Consider the following 21,143-nt stretch of genomic DNA (forward strand, 5'->3'; position numbering starts at 1 on the left):
GGGGTCTACAAGTGAGGAAATCAAGGATCCAATTGCACAAGGAGGTACTGAGGCCAAGGTCTTGAAGCTTATTGATTAATTTTGAGGTAATGATAGTATTGAATGCTGAGCTGTAGTCAATAAATGGTGTCCTGAAGCGTGCATATTTGTTGTCCAAATACTTTAGGGTCGAGTGAAGAGTGAATAAAATGGCTTCTACTGTGGACCTATTGTGTTAGTAGGCAAATAGGAGTGGATCCAAGTCACTTCTCAGGCATGAATTCATGTGTTTCATCATCAACCTCTCAAAACATTTCATCACTATGCTACTGGGCAACAGTCATTGAGATAGGTTAGCAAGTTCTTCTCAGGCATTGGTATTGCACATTGGCCTCAGAGGATTGCTGCTTTGTTTGGCTTTATTCCTAAGTATGGCTGAATGACAATTAAACTTGAACTTGGACTTGAACTATAGAGAGCAAGGTGTGCAACAGGTGTGGCCTGCCTGGAATAAATTAAAGGCTAGGATGTTAAAGTGACAGCGACTTTTGACTTCAGTGAGTAGGGGAAAGATACACAGTTGAAGTTGTTACTGCAGAAAGTTACAGATCTCTGTCACAAATAACTGTGAAAATCTGAGCCTCCAACAACTTTGCTCCTTGATAAATGGCCAGGGAAGAACATAGAACAATATAGCACAGTGAAGGCCCTTCAGCCCATTAAATTGTGACCTGTTAATCAATCTAACCATTTCCTCCTATGCAGCCCATAACCCTCCACTTTTCTTTCAGCCATATGCCTGTCCAAGATTCTCTTAAATATCCTCAATGTATCAGCCTCAACCACTAACCCTGGCAGTGAATTCCAGGTACATACCACTTTCCGTATAAACAACCTACCTCATATAGAGTCATAGAACACTATAGCACAGGAAAAGGTCCTTTGGCCCCATCTAGTCTGTGCCAAACCATTAATCTGTCTACTCCCATTGACCAGCAACCAGACCATAACCATTTATGTACATATCCAAACTTTTCTCAAATGCTGAAATCAAACCCACATCCACCACTTGCATTGGCAGCTCGTTCCACATCCTCACCATGTTCTGAGTGAAGTAGTTCCCCCCATGTTCCACTTAAACATTTCACCTTTCGCACTTAACCCATGACCTCTAGTTCCAGTCTCAGCCAACCTCACTGGAAAAAGCCTGCTTGCATTTACCCTGTCTATGCCCCTCATAATTGTGTATGTCATATCAAATCTCCCCTCCATCTTCTATGTTTTAGGGAATAAAGTCCTAACCTATTCAGCCTTTCCCTATAACTCAGGTCTTCAATTCCTGGCAACATGCTTGTAAATTTTCTCTACACTCCTTCAATCTTACTTACATCTTTCATATAGATAGGTGAGCAAAACTGGACACAATACTCCAAATAAAGCTTTACCAATGTTTATACAATCTGAACATAATATTCTAATTTCTGTACTCAATACTTTGATTTATGAAGACCAATGTGCCAGAAGCTTTCTTTATGACCCTATCTGCCTGTGTCGCCACATTAAAGGAATTATGGATCTGTATTCCCATATCACTCTGTTCTACCACACACCTCAGTACCCTACCACTCACTCTGTAAGACCTGCTCTGGTTGGTCCTCCAAAAGTGCATTAAATTCAATCTGCCATTTTAAGCTCATTTCACCAGCTGGTCCAGATCCCGCTGTAAAACTTGATAGTCTTCCCCGCTCTTTACTACACCCCCAACCTTGGTGTCATCCATGAATTTGCTGATGCAGTTTACCACATTATCATCCAGATCATTGATATACTGTAATGACAAACAACAATGGACCCACACCGATCCCTTTGGCACACCACTAGTCACGAGCCTCACAAGTCACATCTCTCTGGCTTCTTCTGCAAAGCCAGTATCTAATCCCATTTGCTATCTCATCTTGAAAGCCAAGCGACTGAACCTTCTTGACCGAACTCCCATGCAGGACCTTGTCAAAGGCTAAAGTCAATGTAAACAACATCCACTGCTTTGCTTTCGTCAACTTTTCTTGTAACTTCCTTGAGAAACTCTATAACATTGGTTAGATAAGAATTACCATGCACAAAGTCACGCTGACCATCTCTAATCGTCCCTGTATATTCAAATACTTCCATATCTGGTATCTTCGCAAACCTTCCAATAACTGACCAACTGTTGATGTCAGCCTCACCAGCCTATAATTTCCCGGCTTATTTAAGACCTTCCCCATCTCTTTTGCTGCACACATAGATGACTACTCTGATCTTCCAGGCGACCACTTTTGTTCCTTGGTATCCTTTTGTTCTTAATATATTTGTAGAAGCCTTTAGGATTCTCCTTCACTCTGTCTGCTAGAGAAAACTCCTGCCTTCTTTTAACCCTTTTGATTTCCTTCTTCAGTATTCTCTTGCATTTCCTTTAATACCCAAGTACCTCATTTGTTCTGCCTGCCTGTACCTGCTATGCATCTCCTTTTTCTTACGCAGGTCCTCAATATCTCTGGAAAACCAAGGTTCCTTCCCTAAATGTTATCCTTGTCTTTTATTCTGACAGGAACATACATACTCTGTACTTTCAAAATTTCACTTTTGAAGGTCTCCCACTTACCAAGTACACCTTTGCCAGAACAGTACCTCTCCCAATTCACACTTGCCAGATACTTTCTGATACCATAAAAACTGGCCTTTTCTCCAATTTAGAATCTCAAGCTGAAGACCAGGCCCATCCTTTTCCATAATTACCTTGAAACTAATGGCATTATGATCACGAGATGCGAAGTGTTCCCCTACACAAACTTCTGTCACCTGCCCTGTCACATTCCCTAATAGGAGTTCTAGTATCACACTCTCTCTAGCTGGGACTTCTATGTACTGATTAAGGAAACCTTCCTAAACACATTTCACAAACTCAATCCCATCTAGTCCTTTTACAGTATGGAACTTCCAGTCAACATGTGGAAAGTTAAAACCACCTGTCACAACCTTATGTTTCTTGCAACAGTCTGTGATCTTTCTACAACTGTGATCCTCTAAATTCTGTGTACTGTTGGGTAGTCTGTAATATAGCTTCTTTAATGCAGTTATAGCTTTCTTATTCCTCAGTTCTACCCATAAAACCTCACTAAAGTTCTCCAGTCTGCCCTGAATGAGCACTGCTGTTTTATTTCCCTGACTGGTAATATCATCCCCTCTGCGCTGCCAGTCCTGCCCCTCCTCATCCAAATCTCACTAATGGCTGCAATGTTTTAATTGCACATGCTAATCCATGCCCTAATTTCATCTGCTTTTCCTACAGACTTGCTTGCATTGAAATATACACAGCTCAGAACATTAGTCCCATCATGCTTGACCTATGATTCCTGACTTTGTATGTAGGCTTAACGACATCTTTCTCCAGAACCTCTCCGTTATCTGTTCTGAAGCTCTGGTTCTCATCCCCTGCAACTCTAGTTTAACCACCTCCCCCTGTGCAGCACTAGCAAACCTTCCTGCCAGAATATTACTCCCCCTCCAGTTCAGGTGCATACCATCCTTTCTGTACAGGTCCCAACTTCACTGGAAGAGAGCTCAATGATCCAAAAATCTCTCCTACTCCATCTCCTTAGCCCCGTGTTAAACTGTATGATCTTCCTATTTCTGTCCTCACTAGCATGTGGCACATGTAAAAATCCTGAGATCACAACCCTGGAGGTCCTGTCCTTTAACTTAGCACCCAATTCCCTGAACTCACTCTCCAGGACCTTATCACCCATGTTATTGGTATTTACGTGGACCACGACCTCTCACTGCTTGCTCTCCCTCTTAAGAACGCTGTGGACTCTCATCCTGGAATCTCATTCTCGCCCATAGAACCTCTGTTCAGTTCCACATACCAATGGATCCCTTGTCACTTCAGCTCGCATCTTCTCCCCCTTTTCCTTCTGAGCCACAGAACCAAACTCAGTGCCAGAGGCCCAATCGCTATGGCTTTCCTCTGCTATTTCCCCAACAGTATCCAAACTGTTGCTGAGTGGAACAGTCAGTCACAAGGGTATTCTATACTAGCTGCCTATCCTCTTTCCCCCTCCTGACTGTCACCCAGTTACATGTGTCCTGCACCTTGGGTTTAATTATCTCCCTGTATGTCCTGTCTATCAAACCCTTAGCTTCCTGAATTATCCAGTTCCAGCTCCAAGTCCTTAACACAGTCTATTAGAAGCTGTAGCTGGATGAACTTCTTGCAGATGTAGTCATCAAGGAAACTGGAGGTCTTCATTCTTTCCCACATTCTGCAAGAGGAGCATTCCAGTATCCTGTCTGGAAACTCCACTGCTTTAAATGTGCAATACGAAATAAAGAAATAATAAATAATAAGCAAAAATCTACCTACCTCTAGATTCTCCTTGCCAAAGCCTCAATGAACCAAAGCCTCCAGTTCCCCACCCTAACACTGCCCACTCACACAATAGCCACTCCACTTAAATTTAACTTTTTTTTATTGGTCCTTGCCAAGTGCCTAATTATGCCCAATCCAATGTCTCTTCAGGACTGTGGCACACAAAATATGCCGACTAACCCCACATGCTCCTTGTAACCTCTCTCTCACCAAGCAATCTGGTGTCTTCTCAGGAATGTGGCACACAAAAATGGTGCCAACTTCCCCACCTCACCTCTTCTACTCTCTCTCCCACCAAGCTATTCGGTGCCTCCTCGGGACTGTGGCATGCAAAATATCTCCTCTAAACTTTCCTCCACTCACCTTAAAACATTATCTTCTTGTATTAGGCATTGCTACCTGAGGCACTAGCTGTCCACTCTATGCCTCTTATCATCTTATACACCTCTATAGGGTATGGGGGTACTTATGCAGTAGAGCATCTTGTTAGTGCCTGCAATAAAAAGCCATCCTGTGTTCCTCCCTCAGGGTTCTCAGGCGTGTAGAATGGTACAGATATCATGCAAAGTATCTAAGGCTGAGGTTTGGCAGTCACTCTCCACGCTATTCTATTGCAGCAACAGACTTCTGAAGTCTGAACATCTTAGATTTGCAGCTGCATAGCAAAAAATACCATAACAACTCAGTTCTCTTGTGACTAACTAATAACTAGATTTATTTGGATCAGAGGCTAATTTCTCCCTGTCATGCTCCAAGGAAACACAACTCAAGAATTTTTTTTACATGTTTACACCACACAAAAACTGCCTTATTTGCACAAGTGCCAATCTTTATGAGAAGCGTGTAGTGCAATTTCTGCAGTAAACTCTGAAAAGCTATAATATTCCACCATGTAGAGCTGAAAAAGTCAGTGTAATACAGTTTTTGATCTGTTCAAATATTGAACAAATTATTATTACTGCAACATCATAGTTTCCTTACACCTCTGATTACTCAGCCATTTTCCATAGAAAGCAAAACACAGTATATAATCACCACAACAGGTTCAGGAGAGATCCCCATGCTGCTGGATCCACTGAAGAGTAGCCTGAGTTGAAATAGCACAGTGAACTGGATGTGGAAAATGGGATTCCTGGGCCACTGCAGTATCAGACAAGGCTGGTAGTGACTTAAGACATTTATCTCAAACCTAGGAGAGCCCTGTTCCTTCCATAGCACTTGGCCCCCAGATGATACTGACCTAAGTGAACTGCCTCCACCCAGATAAAATTTTGTTGTTTTTGTTGACATCATTCATAGCCTGATTTAAGCATCCAATTAGTAGTCTGTTTTAAAGATCTCCACATATGAGTTATGGCTGGGCTGCAAGATGTTTTGCTAAAACATTAGGATTGCCAAGAAACCTCAAAAATTTTCCTAATTTGTATCAAATATAAAGCATGTAATATTGATCATCCATTATATACCCTGACAAACCTAAATTATCTATTTAGACACCATCAAAATTTATAGTTCACCCTACCTACAAGTTTCTCTGAATCCCTCTTAATTTCATGCTGAATGAAATATGTGTTATCTTGTCATAGAAGACTGAATATTCAAGTACACCAAGTCTACTGCATTCCACCATACCCATCTTTTCCTGAAAGTATCCTTAATTGTTAAACACAATTTCCGTTAATAGTTTTTACTTCATAGTGATATTTAACAATTTTGTCTTCAGCTAAAGAGTCAAATATTTCACAAGCAAGAATGTTGATATAGCTGTCATGTATTTATTTAGGTTAACAAGGGATACCTACTTAAAGATTGAAATTAGATTCACCAGTGTTCAGATGTGTATCTACTCTGAATGGCATCCTAAAATATAATGGGTGAAGTTTCATAAGTCTTCGTCCAGAAGCACCATCCTTACCACTTGTCCAAGTTTATTGAGATAGGAGAACACTAGTATACATCTAACTCATAACTTCTTGCGCTATTAATCACTTACTACATTTTCTGGTAAGATCCTTGTATATGTTCCATCAGATTATGTGATTTGCTTCTTTTAAATCAGAGATTTCTCTCTATATCCTAGTCACTAATAAGAAACATTAATTGAGGCCAAATCTGTTTTATATTTATGGAAAAAGAAAACTAAAGATTTATTTCCTTTGAGGACAAAAGATTTCTTTGTGTTGACAGCAGTGTTCCATGCTTGTCATGACTCACTGAGGAAACTTTAATTTGCTGCAAGTAGTGCTAACGGGTGATAATTGATAATAAGTACCAATGGTAGCCTTAACCCTACCCTTCCACCCAGTTAATTCAAACAATATTATAAAACATTTCAGAAATGTCTTACACAGGAGAGGGCCACTTTCACGGACCCAATTACTTTAAGTGATAGACCCTAGAAAGAGTGTGACGTTTGATTTGCAGCAGTGAGTGGGTACATACTCTGATCAGTTCTCATGGATGCCAAATAACAGTAAGTTTGCTTTGGAACAAAGAAAAGCAGAAGTTTGTTTTGGAACCCACAGCATTACTTATGGTCTACTGTTGACCTGGCACCCTCTCCCTCACACTTGCCTTGCAGCTATTTTGGGCTGAATATTTATCAAAATGGTTTAAAGTTTAAATTATGAGGTCAACTTGGCTTGCATCCTCGGATTTATTGGATTAAGAATAAACCAAATCATCAATGGATATGTAAGGGTAGACATAAACACCTATTTCTACAAGTGGGAGAAGTCAGACTAAGAAGCATATACATAATATAAAAGCTAGGTTATTTATGTACAAGAAAAAAATTGAGGATTGTGAAATCTGGAGCTCAGTCTAAAAATAAGCTCCCAGTGTCAGGTCAACTGAACTTTTCTAAATGATGAGGTAAATATATGCTGTAACATACATATAAAATACTGGAGGAACTCAGTAGGTCAGGCAGCATGCAGGGAAAAGAATGAAGAGTCAACCTTTCAGGCTGAGACCCTTCATCAAGATTTGATCAGGATTAGGCGTCCCGATGAATGATCTCAGCCTAAAACATTGACGCTTTATTCCTTTGCGTAAATGCTGCTTGACTTGATGAGTTCCTCCAGCATTTTGTGTGTGTTACTTAGGCTTCCAGCATCTGCAGAATCACTTCTATTTAAGATCAAGATATAAACTTTTTGATGCATGTGTCAAGATATGCAGCAAAGAGGGGAAAATGAAGTTGATTTGCAATGATTTACGTTAATGGTGAACAGTCTAACCCCGTTACCAAGCACAAATTTTAGAGGTGACCTCTTTCTTCAGTGAACAATTGGTCAATAGTTTAATACAAATGAGGCCAAACATTGAAACTGTTGCTTGTCCTTCACTATGTCCAAGTGGCTGGTGCCCCAAATCAAAATCTGTACAGTATGTCACAGCATATGAAACAACAGAGAACTTATCACATAGGCATAACCGTTATTTTTTGCTGATGTATCAAGATTTTTAAATGGAGAGGATTAAAATAGATAAGTATCACCTTTTCAGTTAAACAAAAGATTGTCCATATGAATGTACAGATATTTTTAAATAAATATATTATTTGATAATAAGTGGGTATTCCACTATTTCGGTAAGGGACACTGAACAATACATACATTTATTCTACAAGGTGCTTCATTGATAGAAATACTGACAATTGAACATGTTATCCAACTCATACAATTTAACTGTTGTCTGTGACCCGAGATATGGTATAAATAATATAACTTCCTGGTTTTATTTTAGAATTATAGAATTTTTATACAATCTTATTCTACTATAACCTTCAATTTCACATTCTAGCAAGTACAGAAATAAAGTTACTGGTTTGTTTTCAAGTATGTCTTTTTGCTCTGGCTTACTTTAGTTACTTACGCTGGACTGTCACAGTGCCTTAGAGATGAGGAGACTCCTCCCCCACATGTCCTACTGCATTCTCCCCATATGGACCATGGTCCCCAGCCCCCATCTACACTCTGAGGCCAAGTACCAAAAGGTACACATTCTCCTTGATAACACCACTGTAAGAGACCAGAAAACATATAATTAGCTTTTTAAGTGACAGTGTAGAAATTTCATTATTACTTCCAGTATAAAGTAGTAATTGCATTATTACTTCCAGTGCCACGCACTTATAAGTAGAGAAATAAGAAGATGAAAGGCCTGAATCTTTGGCTGTTGGATTGGTACAGCAGGAGAGAACATTTTAGACTTCAGAGCCATTGGAACAATTTTTGGGTAGGTGGAAGCTGCACAAGTTTGACTTGTTACATCTCAGCAGAATCAGGACTAATTTTCACACAGGGACGGTTGGGAAAGATTTAAACCAGCTTTGCAGTGTTAAGCACATTAGAATGCATTCAGTAAGGAAAGAAACAAAACAGGTAGTGGAAGTTATAAAAACAAAATGGATGGTAGAGTTATGGAGGGCTACGGTCCAGGTGCAAGTCGATGGGACTAGGCAGTTTAAATAGTTCAGCATGGACTAGAATGGTCAAAGGCCGCTTTGTGTTGTACTTTTCTATGACTAAGACTCTAAAATGCAAAATAAATATGATAGAGGAAACAAAGCCAAGAGAAAAAAGAGGTGAAACACAGTAAATGATAAAAGACAAAGTTAAAGTTGCTGTATCTAAATACAGGCATTATTCTCAACAGACAGAAGAACAAATAGAAGCAATAAGATATAAATTAGTACTACAAAGTTAAATATTCAAGGTATTCAACATTCAGAAAGGATTAGCAAAAAGGAAAATGTGTCTAACACTGCTAACAAGGGATGAGATTAGTACAGCAGGTGAGGAATGATCTTTGCATAATAGATCAAGATGTAACACTAGAACCAATTTGAGTGGAGCTAAGCAATGGAAAATGGCAGAAAACATCTGTGCAAGTTACAGAATAGTAGTTGTCATTTTGAAAATAGCATATATCAGGAAATTAAAAATGCCACATGTTTAATACAACAATCATGGGAGAGTAGAAAGACCAAGTTAGCAGCAATAGAGTAGAGGATAAACTTGTGGAACGTAAAAGAATTGTTTAGTTAACAATCTGGTTGTAAAAGGGCTTTTAGGGGTAAGTGACCATAATATGATAGAATTCAATATTGAACTTTAAAGTACGAGGGGTGATTGATAAGTTTGTGGTCTAAGGTAGGAGTCAATTTTAGAAAACATAGCACATTTATTTTTCAACATAGTTCCCTCCTACATTTACACACTTAGTCCAGCGGTTATGAAGCCTACGGATCCCTTCTTTGTAGAAGTCGGCGTCTTGGACCTCCAGAAAGTGGTCCACAGCAGGGGTTATTGATAAGTTCATGGCCTAAGGTAGAAAGAGATGAGTTATACAGCTCTCATTACATGCACGTGCAGTTCAACTCTTTGAGTGATTATGCAGAAAGTTTTAAGTTAATAACTTTTGTGGTATTTTTGTTTCAGATAATTGAAAATTGCAAGTAAGCACTGTCTGAAAAAATGGACATCGGCCTTCGTGCAGTCATCCACTACCTCGGTTGCAAGGGCTTATCACCCAAGGAGGTCCACGAGGACATGGTGGCAACACTAGGGGAGGGTGAAAAATAGATGTGCTAGGTTTCCTAAAATTGACCCCTTCTACCTTAGGCCACAAACTTATCAATCACCCCTCGTAATTTAACTCAATCTCAATAAGGGCTTTAAATCTAAACAAAGCAGACTTCAATATTATAAAAGGAGAGTTGACAATGGTTGATGGGAAATAAAAGGTATACTGATGAACAGGCAATGGGTAGCATTGAAAATGATCTTCAAAAATAAAAATGCTCTAAGGTTTAAAAAAAAAGCACTGAGTAAAATGATCTGTTAATGGCAGAACAGTAATTATTGATTGTATAAAATCAAAGAGAGAGGTCAGCAAAGTAGCAGAAATACCAGCAGAACCGATGATTAGGAATGAGAAAACGATAAAAGGAAGGCAGAATGTGTGTGTAACCTGGTGAGAAACATAAAAACTGCATCTAAAACATCAACTGGAACTAGGAAAAGGCTTGTAAAAAATATGGGTTCCTCATAGACAGAGATGGTGACATTTAAAATGATGAATCAGAAAATGACAGCAAAATTAAATATTTACTTGACATTTGTTTTAGCAGAAGAAAACAAAAAGAAAACTTGCCTGGAAAGATACAAACAAATGGTAGTTGTTAAGACTGATATGTTTCTGGATATTAAGGGAGTTAAGGGATATTGACACAGTGAACAGGAATGGTGCATATGTTGAAGATTAGCTTTGGAAAAACAAAAATATGGCAGAAAAATAGAAAAGTGGCATATTATTTAAGAATAATTAAATTTGTATTAATATACAATGAAGCATGAGTGCCACTGTACAGCAATCGTGCAGGGGCGGCAAATAATAATTAGGAAAGCAACTAATACATTAACTTTCCAAACAAGATTATCAGAGTTGAAGAAGAAGGACATCTTGTTACAAATTGAACAGAGATAAATGAGACCAGACTTGGCAGTGTTGTGTGCAAATTTTGGTCTGTATACTTAAGGAAGTATATATTTACCAGTGAGAGAGTACTTATGATTTACTAGCCTGATTCATGATAGGATGATAGGAATGCCATATGGACTGATGAAGTGAACAATTTTTGAATTCACTAATCTTAGAATAATGAGAAGAGATATAATTGAAAACTGCAAAATTCTGAAAGCCTCAGGTTAAAGAGCAAGTTTCTTCACTGAGAAGCTGTGAAACAATGGAATTTGCTACAACAGAATGCTGAGGAAGCTAAGTCACTCAATATTTTGAAGGAGAGACCAAGTTCTAGTCACAAAAGCTATCAAGAGAAGAGTAATGTGGTACTGATGCATTTAATCAAAAGTGATCACATTGAATAGTGGAGCTGGCTCAAAAGGTCAAATGGCCGATTCTTTCTCCTATTTTTTATTTTTCCATTTCAACCTTGATGAATGTTGCAGCTGGCACAAAGAGCCAGATGGTCTATTGTTCCTAATTCTTATGATTTTGTTTATATCTTAATTCCATGCCAAACACTATTATTCTATCAATGTAAAACAGTTTCAAGGACAATCTTTTAGGTGAATGTTTTTCTGTTCTATCACTCATCTTTCCAAATAAAAACATTTTATTGATGATTATCACATGTTTCCATTATGCACTATTTAAATCCAAAACATTTTCTAAAATGTTCTGCATTTTGCATTAAAAGTGTTTTCCAAAATGAAAGTACTGTTTCAATCCATTTAACAGACACAAGTGCAATACATTAAAAATGTCAAAAAAATCACCCAGCTGTTCATTTTAAATTGATACCATGAATTTCGGTCCTGCACCCTGACTTTTCCATTCATTACAGGAAATAAAGTGTTGGGAAAGAAAATGGGAGATAATCATTTTACACTTTGATTGAAGATTTCCACTTCTTTATTCTGACAGATTATTTACCTGCAAATATCAAGATCGATTTTCTAAATACCCATTTATTAAATGTACAGCAAAATTTCAACAAATTTACTTAAATTTCACTAGAAAATTACCAAATCTCAATTACAATTTTTAACTCAATAATACATGATATATTTTAGATATCGCAGATATGAACAATACATTACACATTATTGCAGTGCATTGATTCAAAAGTAAATAAAGAATTCAGAAAGATTTTACAAGAAAATTAATAGGCTTTTATATAGGTTAAGTAATGACCCTAAACTAAAATGGCTCAAATCCAACTACACGTTTGTAGTTATCTTCCTATAACAGGCAATGAATTAATATGGGGAGAAATGATTACATAGGATTGAGATGCTTACATGGGCTTAGTGTCACAATGCCGACATTTGTACATGCATATATAGCAATTTTTCTCAGTTACCGTAAAACTTCTCTCTTAAGGGTGGTGGAAGGCAGGGAATAACTCTAATGAATCCAATGGAAAATTTACTAAATTGGCCCTAGGAAACAAATAGATTGTGAAGTTTAGTCTGCCATAATGGGAGGAGGAGTAGCACATGTAATGCTTGCACGCGGGAAACGAGCACAGATGTCTGGATTAAGACTTCGATGACAGTGCAATGCTGAGTTAATGCTAAAATGGATCAGAACAATCCAGCTACTAGAATGCTTTCAACATGGAGAGATGACAAAGAATTGAATAGCAAGAAGTAGCCCCTGGCTCATTCTCATAAACTGTGCTTTTCAGAAAGTTGACTTTCAGGTTTATATATGCTTCAGTTAGATCATGCTGGATGAAGTTATCTACATGCTAGTCATGTTCCAGGTGTTGTGGTCACTTTGAGTAATCTTCATTAATTGGTTTTACAGAAGGTTGTGAGTATGCATTTGTTTTCAGCTTCAAAGGAGCGTTTTGCTCCCAGATATAGGTGCAGCATGACAGAGAATATGAAAAGGGAAAACCTCATGCAGAAAATGACCTTCAGCTGGAGAATTCATCCAGTAACGGTGCTTAGGGAGCAATTTTCCTACATGTGCCTCAGAAAGAAGCAGTGTCCTAACAGACTGCTTTATGGAGAAAGCCAGAGATATGTCACATGCTGCAGCTTCAACTGCTCTTACTGAGAAGGCCCAGAATCATTTTGATGTTGAGATCAAAGGAGGAGTAATGTCTCGACAAAGACATTAACACATGTATATCGAAGAGGCATGAGTTAATTGCAAGGTAACACACTTTAGCTACTTCTTTAAGTTAAAGGATAATAGAATCACTGTAACAATGATGCAAATTGCAATTCTGTTGGATAGGACACACTCATGACTCTCCTGTCCAACAGGATCACAATATGAATAAACATGGTTGCACACAGAACGCAGCATGTTTCATACTTAACAGCACAGTAGAGTGCCGTATCACTTTTATGCCTTCCAATCTGTCCATACTGATTCATCTACATTTCACACTTTGCAGACAAAAGCAGGTAGCAAAAGCCTACAGATCTGCCAACACTGTGAGTTTCCTAATCCTAATTTCAGCAACAGCACTTAGAGATTTGGACAGCATACTTGAATGCTGAGGTGTTCTGCAACTGAAAACATCTTAGTCTGAAGCTAGTTAGTAATATATGTAAAGCATCATAACGGTTAATGCCCATCATTGTGTTCAGCAATAACACTGTGGGCCTGTTCCTGTGCTGTACAGTTCTATGTTTTGAACATGGGTTCCATTATTATTTAAAACTTCATGATACTAAGTATCTCCATCAGTTACTTTCTCAGACTCTTTTATTCCAAGACAAACCATAGTTTTTTTTCAAACTATCTCATCTGTCTGTCCTGGAATTATTCCAATAAAATCCATTCTGTACACTCACTAAGTATGCCTATTGTTCAAGTTCAGTTGAGACCATTATTTTGAGCAATTTGATTGTGAAATGGTAGTATTGGTCTCACAACTTCGTTGTTGGTGACTGATGTTCTCCGGCTATTCATTACAGCAAACACACAAGATGCCCAATATTACCTGATCCACAAGGATGCACACACCAGTGACATTCTGAACCTCTAAGAGTACGGTGATAACAGTCTAATAACAAAACTAGACAGTAGTTTTTTTTTAAAGTGTTGCTTCCTTGGAAAGATTTTGTGGTAATAATAAACCACTTCAAGCTGAACACAAATATAATTTCAGACTACTTGCAACACATAGACAGTAACTTTTATTAAATATAATGAGTTTAATTGCATGATGCTGCTGACACTTTGCAATAGTCCAACTAAGCTAAAAATGTTTTATTGATGATTTTCATTTGTACTCACTGTCTGAGGCTTCTTGCTTAAATGCCCAACAATAATCAGCTAGCAATGATGGATTCCAGTTATCCTGATACCATTTGTTCCTGAACACAATGTCCTGGTGAAACCTTTCACCGTGCTTGACACTGACAGTACCAAGATTTGCAGGAAAAAAGTCTAAATGGGAATGCAGAACATGAAACCTTAGTGACATGCTACACTTCATAGTTCTGTATGCTTGAAGCATGCTGTCCACCAACTGCATGTGGTTTAAAGCTCTGTAATTGCCAAGAATATTTTCAACAAGATCATTCAATACCTTCCTTGTGATTTTTTCCGGTCCCATTAGAAATTCTTCAAATTGCCTGTCATTGGAGATTTGTGGACCAACAAAAATGCCATCCTTAATCTTGGCAATGGTTATTCTGGGAAACATCTGTCTTAAATATCGAAACCCCTCAAGGAAATTTTTGTGCCTGGTGACAGCATATTCTACCCTTGCAGTCTTGAATCCAGTAATTCTGCTTTTGCCCTTGACAAAGCCAAGTCTCTGATCAGGTCATTTAACTAAGATTGAGCTACCAGATCACACAACATAAAGGGTTCAAAATCTGTATCAGGATCAATGTTGTTTTCCATTCCTGACTCATGCATCATGTCATCTTCATCTGCCTCCTCTAAACTTTAGGTCACTGGTGGCTTCAGTACTGGAAGACTATTGTCATGCAGCACAGGTCTCGTGGCTGAAAGGAGATTGGTGTATTCAATGGATTTCTTGTTTTTAGCAGAGAAACCAGACAGACAGACAGACAGAGGGAAATTGGGACACACCAGTCAGACAAAAGTAGCTGTCTGTCACAGGGTCCTACCATGTATACCTTGGCATACCATCAGGACAGTGCACAGCATTGACTTCCGAGTACTTGTGAACCAAGCTGTAAGGTCGACAGAGCATGTTACACAACAAATGTGAGGAGGCCAGGCTTTGCCTTGGTCGCCAGTTTTACACCCACTGTAGAGCTTAGGCTTTTTAAATAAGAGGAGTTGAGCTCTGTCATTGAGATTTCAGCATATACTCATCACAAATATAACAGAAAGTATCATGGCTGTTGCAACATTGGCAAGATATTTTGCTATCACAAATACTCCTGAAAATACACAGAATATGCTATGTGCATCAACATGCTAGCAAACAGATATACATATAAGCATAATGCATAGAATGGTGTGTGTGATGCTTTTATAGCCTTTCTAAAACCTGTCCTACCACGCAGCATCTGTCCTGCCTAACCATGCCCAGGCATCTCTGGACAAGATAGAAAACTTTCCAGCTTACATTGTGGGCAACATTTTAATTGACTTGAATTGTGAATTGAAAAAACTGGTGCATGATAGGGAAATTTTATGGTGATTTTCATGATTGGCAGCTCAAAATCCATACGATATACCCAAAAGTATTCAGGAAGCAAAATCTTATTGTCCAGTGTGACCCATCTTTATTACTGTAGGGGCTCATTAAGAGGAAAATGGTTCCTCAGTCATAGGATAACTCTGCTCTTCCTTGAATATTTTATATTTACTCAAAGAAACAGATTTAATGTCACGTATGAATTGCCTGGAATTTTCTAGGAGTGTCACAGAAGAGTCAGAGACAACTATATCACAGAAACAGGCCCTTTGGTCCATCTGTTCCATGCCAAACTATTAATCTGCTTAGTTCCATCGACCAGCATCTGGACAATAGCCCTCCAAACCCCTCCTGTCCATGTAACTATCCAAATTTCTCTTACGTGTTGAAATCAAAGCCAAGATCACCAATTGGACTGTCAGCTCATTCCATACTCTATCTTCTCAGTGAAGAAGTTCCCCCTTACACTCCCCTGAAACATTTCACCTTTCACCCATAACCCATGATCTCTAGCTCTTGTCTCATCCAACCTCAGTGGAAAAAGCCTGCTTGCATTTTCCCTATCTATACCCCTCATAACTTTGAATCCCTCTATCAAATCTCCCCTCATTTTCTTCGCTCTAGGGAATAAAATCCTGACTTACTCGTCCCTCCCCTATATGGTGACATGGTTCCCTAAGTGAACCATGTCACTGTTGTAGCTTCTTAAAATAGATAGTTTGGCTAGGAGCTGAAGTGGAATTGAGTTTTCAGGGTAAGATCAATTGCAAAAGGTGCAGTGATGTACAATGAATGGATGCAATCAGTTGATCTAATTAGAAAATCCCAAATCTATGAGCTGCAGCTAGAAGTGCAAGGGTACCTGGTTCACAGGGACACCAACATCTGCAAGTTCCACTCTAAATGATATATTAGCCTGGCTTGGAAATACACAGTTTTCCTTCATTGTCACTGAATCTAAATCCTGGAACTCCCTATCCAACAGCAAAGACAGAATGACTTAACATGCCAGACTGCAGTAGCTGAAGAAGGAGTTCAGTCATCTTCTCAAAAACAATTTGACAATGAGTATTCAATATAGGCATTGCCACTGATACAACATATATCTTGTAAGTGAATCAATCAAAAGATACTTGAACTGTGTAGTCTGCAGTTCAGACTACAGTTCAGGTAAGTACATGATGAATTATGCCTGGTTCTTTAACTTTCTTTTCAACTAATTTCTCTGCATATTTTATCAAGATTGCTAGTTTTCTTTTACAGAATAATGTATCCAAATTTCATAAGAAAATACTGTTTTATATAGTGATGTTAAAATATCTATAAGAATAAATAATTTTAATACTGGTAGAATATAACCCTATCATTGACAATTACCTGATTTCCAATCTTCCTGCACCATACGCGCCACATGGATATTGACCATATCCGTGTAACAAAAATCCATTGATCATATCTATGTAACAAAAAATAAAGCTGAACTACAAAAACCTAAATGGTTTGCACCGGTAAGCAATCTATACAACATTTAAAGCATGTAGAGTCATGAATCTACAGTCATAATGCAGCCATGAATAGCTTAGACTGTGATCCGGACTGGCCTGTTCACTATGCAGGTTCTAAAATAAACACTAAGGATCTAAATTTCCAGCACAGTCCAGCCAGAAATCCAGTGTCAGGTTGACCCAAAGATCAGGAATGAGACTGAGATATCCACCGGGTCCTGATCTGTAGTTCATGTTTTGGAAAACCTTGTTTGGGTATAAGCTTTTGCTTATCCTAAACAAGAACATGCATATGAGAGAGTGATTCAGACAAGTATGAAAATACAAAGAACAATACAGTAGTTGCTAGGAATTTGAAATAAAACCAAAAATGCTGGAAATGTTCTGCAGATGAAATCCAGGAAGAAACTTATTCTGTCAAAATGTTGACTAAAAAATTCCTTGTTTGTACAATAGTTATGCTGACTTTTTCCACGAACATCATAATCAGATATGATTGCACTCTCTATGACCTAGAAATTGGACACTACTTCACCAGTTTGCCAGATATAAAACTTCCATCATAAATAAGCAATTTTGGAGGTTTGTGTCTTGCATCCAAAGTGCGGCAAAATAGTGTAGCAGTTGGTGTAATGCTTTACAATGCCAGTAGTTGGAAGATAGAAGGTCTATTCCTGCTGCCGTATATGAGGAGTTTGTATGTTCACTCCATAACTGTGTGGGTTTCCTCTGGGTTTTCCATTTTCCTCCACATTACAAAACACATACAGATTCGGATTAGTAAGTTGAGGGCATGCTATGCTGGCACCGGAAGCATAGCGACACCTTGGGAGCTGCCCCAGGCACCTTCTTGGATTGTGTTGATCATTGACACAAATGACACATTTCACTGTACATTTTGATGTACAAATACAGCTAATCTTTAACTTAAAATATTACCTGTGGCCACCACCTTAAATAGGTGTATTACCTCTTAATAGTGCCTTGCACCTGTGTGTGTGCATATGTCTGCAAAGTTCTACCTTGAGATTCATTTACTTGCAGGCATTTACAGAAAAAACTGCAGTAGAATTTTATGAAAAACTATACATAAACAGACAAAGACTGACAAACAACTAATGTACAAATGGGGACAAACTGCAAATAAAAATAATACCGAAAACATGAGTTGCAAAGATTCCTTGAAAGTGAGTCTGTAGGTTGGGGAATCAGTTTAGAGTAGCGGTGAATGAAGTTATCCATGCTAATTTAGGAACCTGATGATTGTATGGCACAAACTGTCCCCGAATCTGGTAGTGAGGGACCCAGGGCTTCTGTATCTCTCACCTGATGGAAGTAACATTGCCTGGATGGTAATGGTCTTTGATTTTGGATGCTGCTTTCCTGTGGCAGCACTCCATGTAAATATATTCAATGGCAGGGAGGGCTTTGCCTGTGATGGACTGGGCTATACACTACTTTCTGTAGCCTTTTCCACTCCTGCGCAATGATGTTCCCATGCCCGGCCTTGATGCAACAAGATACTCTCCACTCTGTATCTATGGAACTTTGTCATAAGTTTGGGTGACATGCTAAATCTATGCAACCTTCAATGAAAGTAGAGGCTCTGTCATGCCTTCTTTGTGATAATGCTTATGTGCTGGTCATCTGATATGTGAACATCAAGGAACTGGTTTGTGAACCCCCTGCTGACGCCAAAATCTAATTCTTTGGTTTTGCTGATGTTAAGTCAGAGGTTGTTGTCGTAGTTGTAATGCAATCATTTGAGTTGGGCTTGATGTTCTCCTAACGGGTTATTCCCTAAATGGACAATGCCTGTGCGGGACTTTTTTTTAAATATGGGGAAGCTGCTACACAGGCAGCTACTGCACAGTCCTTGACAGATCGGGGTCAGGGTCCAGTAGCATGGAATGTAAGACGACTAGGGACCCTTCACTTTTGCAGCCTTCCTCCACCTTCACTGGTGTCGTGATGCGTCATCGTCTTCCACCAACTCCATCATCATGACTGGACCTCTCTTTGTCTGGAATGTCGCCCTTGAATTTACTGCCAGGGATAACATTATCAGGAACTAAGCCCCAGAGAGCATCACTCTTTGGATTTCAGGAACTCAAAAGCCTCTTCGTTATGACAAGGTGTCAATTCTCAGAGAAGGCTGTGAGTGCATTTGATGCTAAAAAGATGCCAAAGACTGCAACATTCAGAAGAACAGATTTCTTGTTCTGGCTGACCAAGGCAAACTTACCTGGCTATTAAACTTATTCAGATAACTGATTCATTGACATTCACTCCCCGTTCTCAAGTCAAAACAAAAGAACAAAAATGGGGCATTGAGTATAAGAGTACAGAATTCATGTTACAGCTAAGTAAAACATTACTTAGGCCAAACCTGTGAGCAACTTTGATCTCCCCATTCCAAGAAGGATGTAGAGACTTTGGAAAGGGGGAAGAAAGGGTTAACTTGGATGCTATTAAAGGGCATGTGCAACATGAAAAGGCTGGATAATCTTGTGTTACTTTCCCTGGAGCAATGGAGGTTGAAGGGAGATACGATATATCAGGGGTTCCCAACCTTTTTTATGCCATGGACCAATATCATCAAGCAAGGGGTCAGGTTGGGTACCCCTGTGATAGTTGGCAGTAGTACTGTGGCACCACTGAACCACATTTTCAATCTCCTTCCTTCTGTACTGTGTCAAAGTCTTAGGCACATATATACAGCTACGGCGCCTAAGACTTTTGTTCAGTACACAAATTCCAATTCGTCACTCCCCTTGATTTGGCTAACATAAGTAGTGTCATCAGCAAACTTAAAGGCAACATTGGAGCTGTACTTAGCCACACAATTGCCAAGTGTGCAGTGAGTAGATCGGGGCCTAAGCACACCATCTTTGTTGATGGTGAGTGTGTAGGAGATGTTGTTGCTAATCCATACTAACTGGGCTCTGCCAGTAAGGAAATCAAGGGCCCAATTGTACAGGGGGGTATCCAGGTTTTGGACTTGGAGTTTAGTAATGAGTTTCGAGGGGATGACTATGGCAGCGTTGAATGCTGAGATGTGGTCAATGATGGGCATCCTGATGTATGCGTCTTCACTGTTCAGATATTTCAGAGCTGAGTGAAGTGTCAAGTGTCAGTTGACCAGTTGTGATGGCAGACAAATTGGAGCAGGAGTTACTCCTCAGGCAGGAGTTGATATTTAACCATCTTCTAGAAGCACTTCATCACTTGGATGTAAGTGCTATCGGACGATAGTCATTGATGCAAGTTACCATGTTCTGTTTGGGCACCAGTATGATTGATACATGCTTGAAGCAGGTGAGAGATGGGCAATGCGAGAGGTTTAAAATGTCCGTAAAGACTCCATCCAGTTGATTAGCAGAGGCATTCAGTACTTGGCCAGCTATGCCATCTGGGCCAGATACTCTCCATGGGTTCACCCTCTTAAAGGATGCTCTCAGGTTGACCTCAGAGACTGAAATCACAGTGTCGTAAGATATAGACATAGGAGCATAGACCATAAGACATAGGAGCAGAATTAGGCCACTCAGTCTATCGAATCTACTCTGCCGTTCCTTCATGGCTGATTTATTTTCCCTCTCAATGCCATTCTCCAGTATTCTCCCTGTAACCTTTGATGCCTTGGCTAATCAAGAACCTATTGACCTCCATTTCAACTATACTCAATGACTTTGCTTTCACAGCCATCTACAATGAATTCCAGAGTTTCACTCCTCTCTGGCTAAAGAAATTCATCCTCATCTCTGTTCTAAATGGACATCCCTCTATTCTGAGGCTGTGCCCTCCTATCCTATATTCTCCCACTATGAGAAATATGGGAAATATCCTCTTGACATCCACTCTACCTATGCCTTTCAATATTCGATAGGTTTCAATGAGATCCAAACCTCTCCCCCCACCCATTCTTCTGAACTCCAGTATGTACAAGTTCAGAGCCAACAAATACTCACCTGTTAATTGTTTTATTCCTGGAATCATTCTCATGAATCTCTTCCGGATGCTCTCCAATGCCAGCACATCTTTTTCTTAGATAAGATGTCCAAAAACTGCTCAC

At 39.2% G+C, this 21,143-nt stretch overlaps 1 protein-coding gene across 1 annotated transcript in view; it reads right to left on the reverse strand.

Annotated features, from left to right (window-relative positions):
* adamts6 (ADAM metallopeptidase with thrombospondin type 1 motif, 6) overlaps positions 1–21,143 on the reverse strand; it is a 256,947-nt gene that overhangs the window by 62,975 nt on the left and 172,829 nt on the right. Inside the window, exon 13 of the mRNA XM_073064545.1 lies at positions 8,267–8,412. Coding sequence (XP_072920646.1) covers positions 8,267–8,412 — 146 coding nt within the window. The remainder of the gene's footprint in view (positions 1–8,266; positions 8,413–21,143) is intronic.

This window comes from Hemitrygon akajei, chromosome 13 (genome assembly GCF_048418815.1).
Source record: "Hemitrygon akajei chromosome 13, sHemAka1.3, whole genome shotgun sequence".
In the NCBI taxonomy this organism is placed as follows: Eukaryota; Metazoa; Chordata; class Chondrichthyes; order Myliobatiformes; family Dasyatidae; genus Hemitrygon; species Hemitrygon akajei.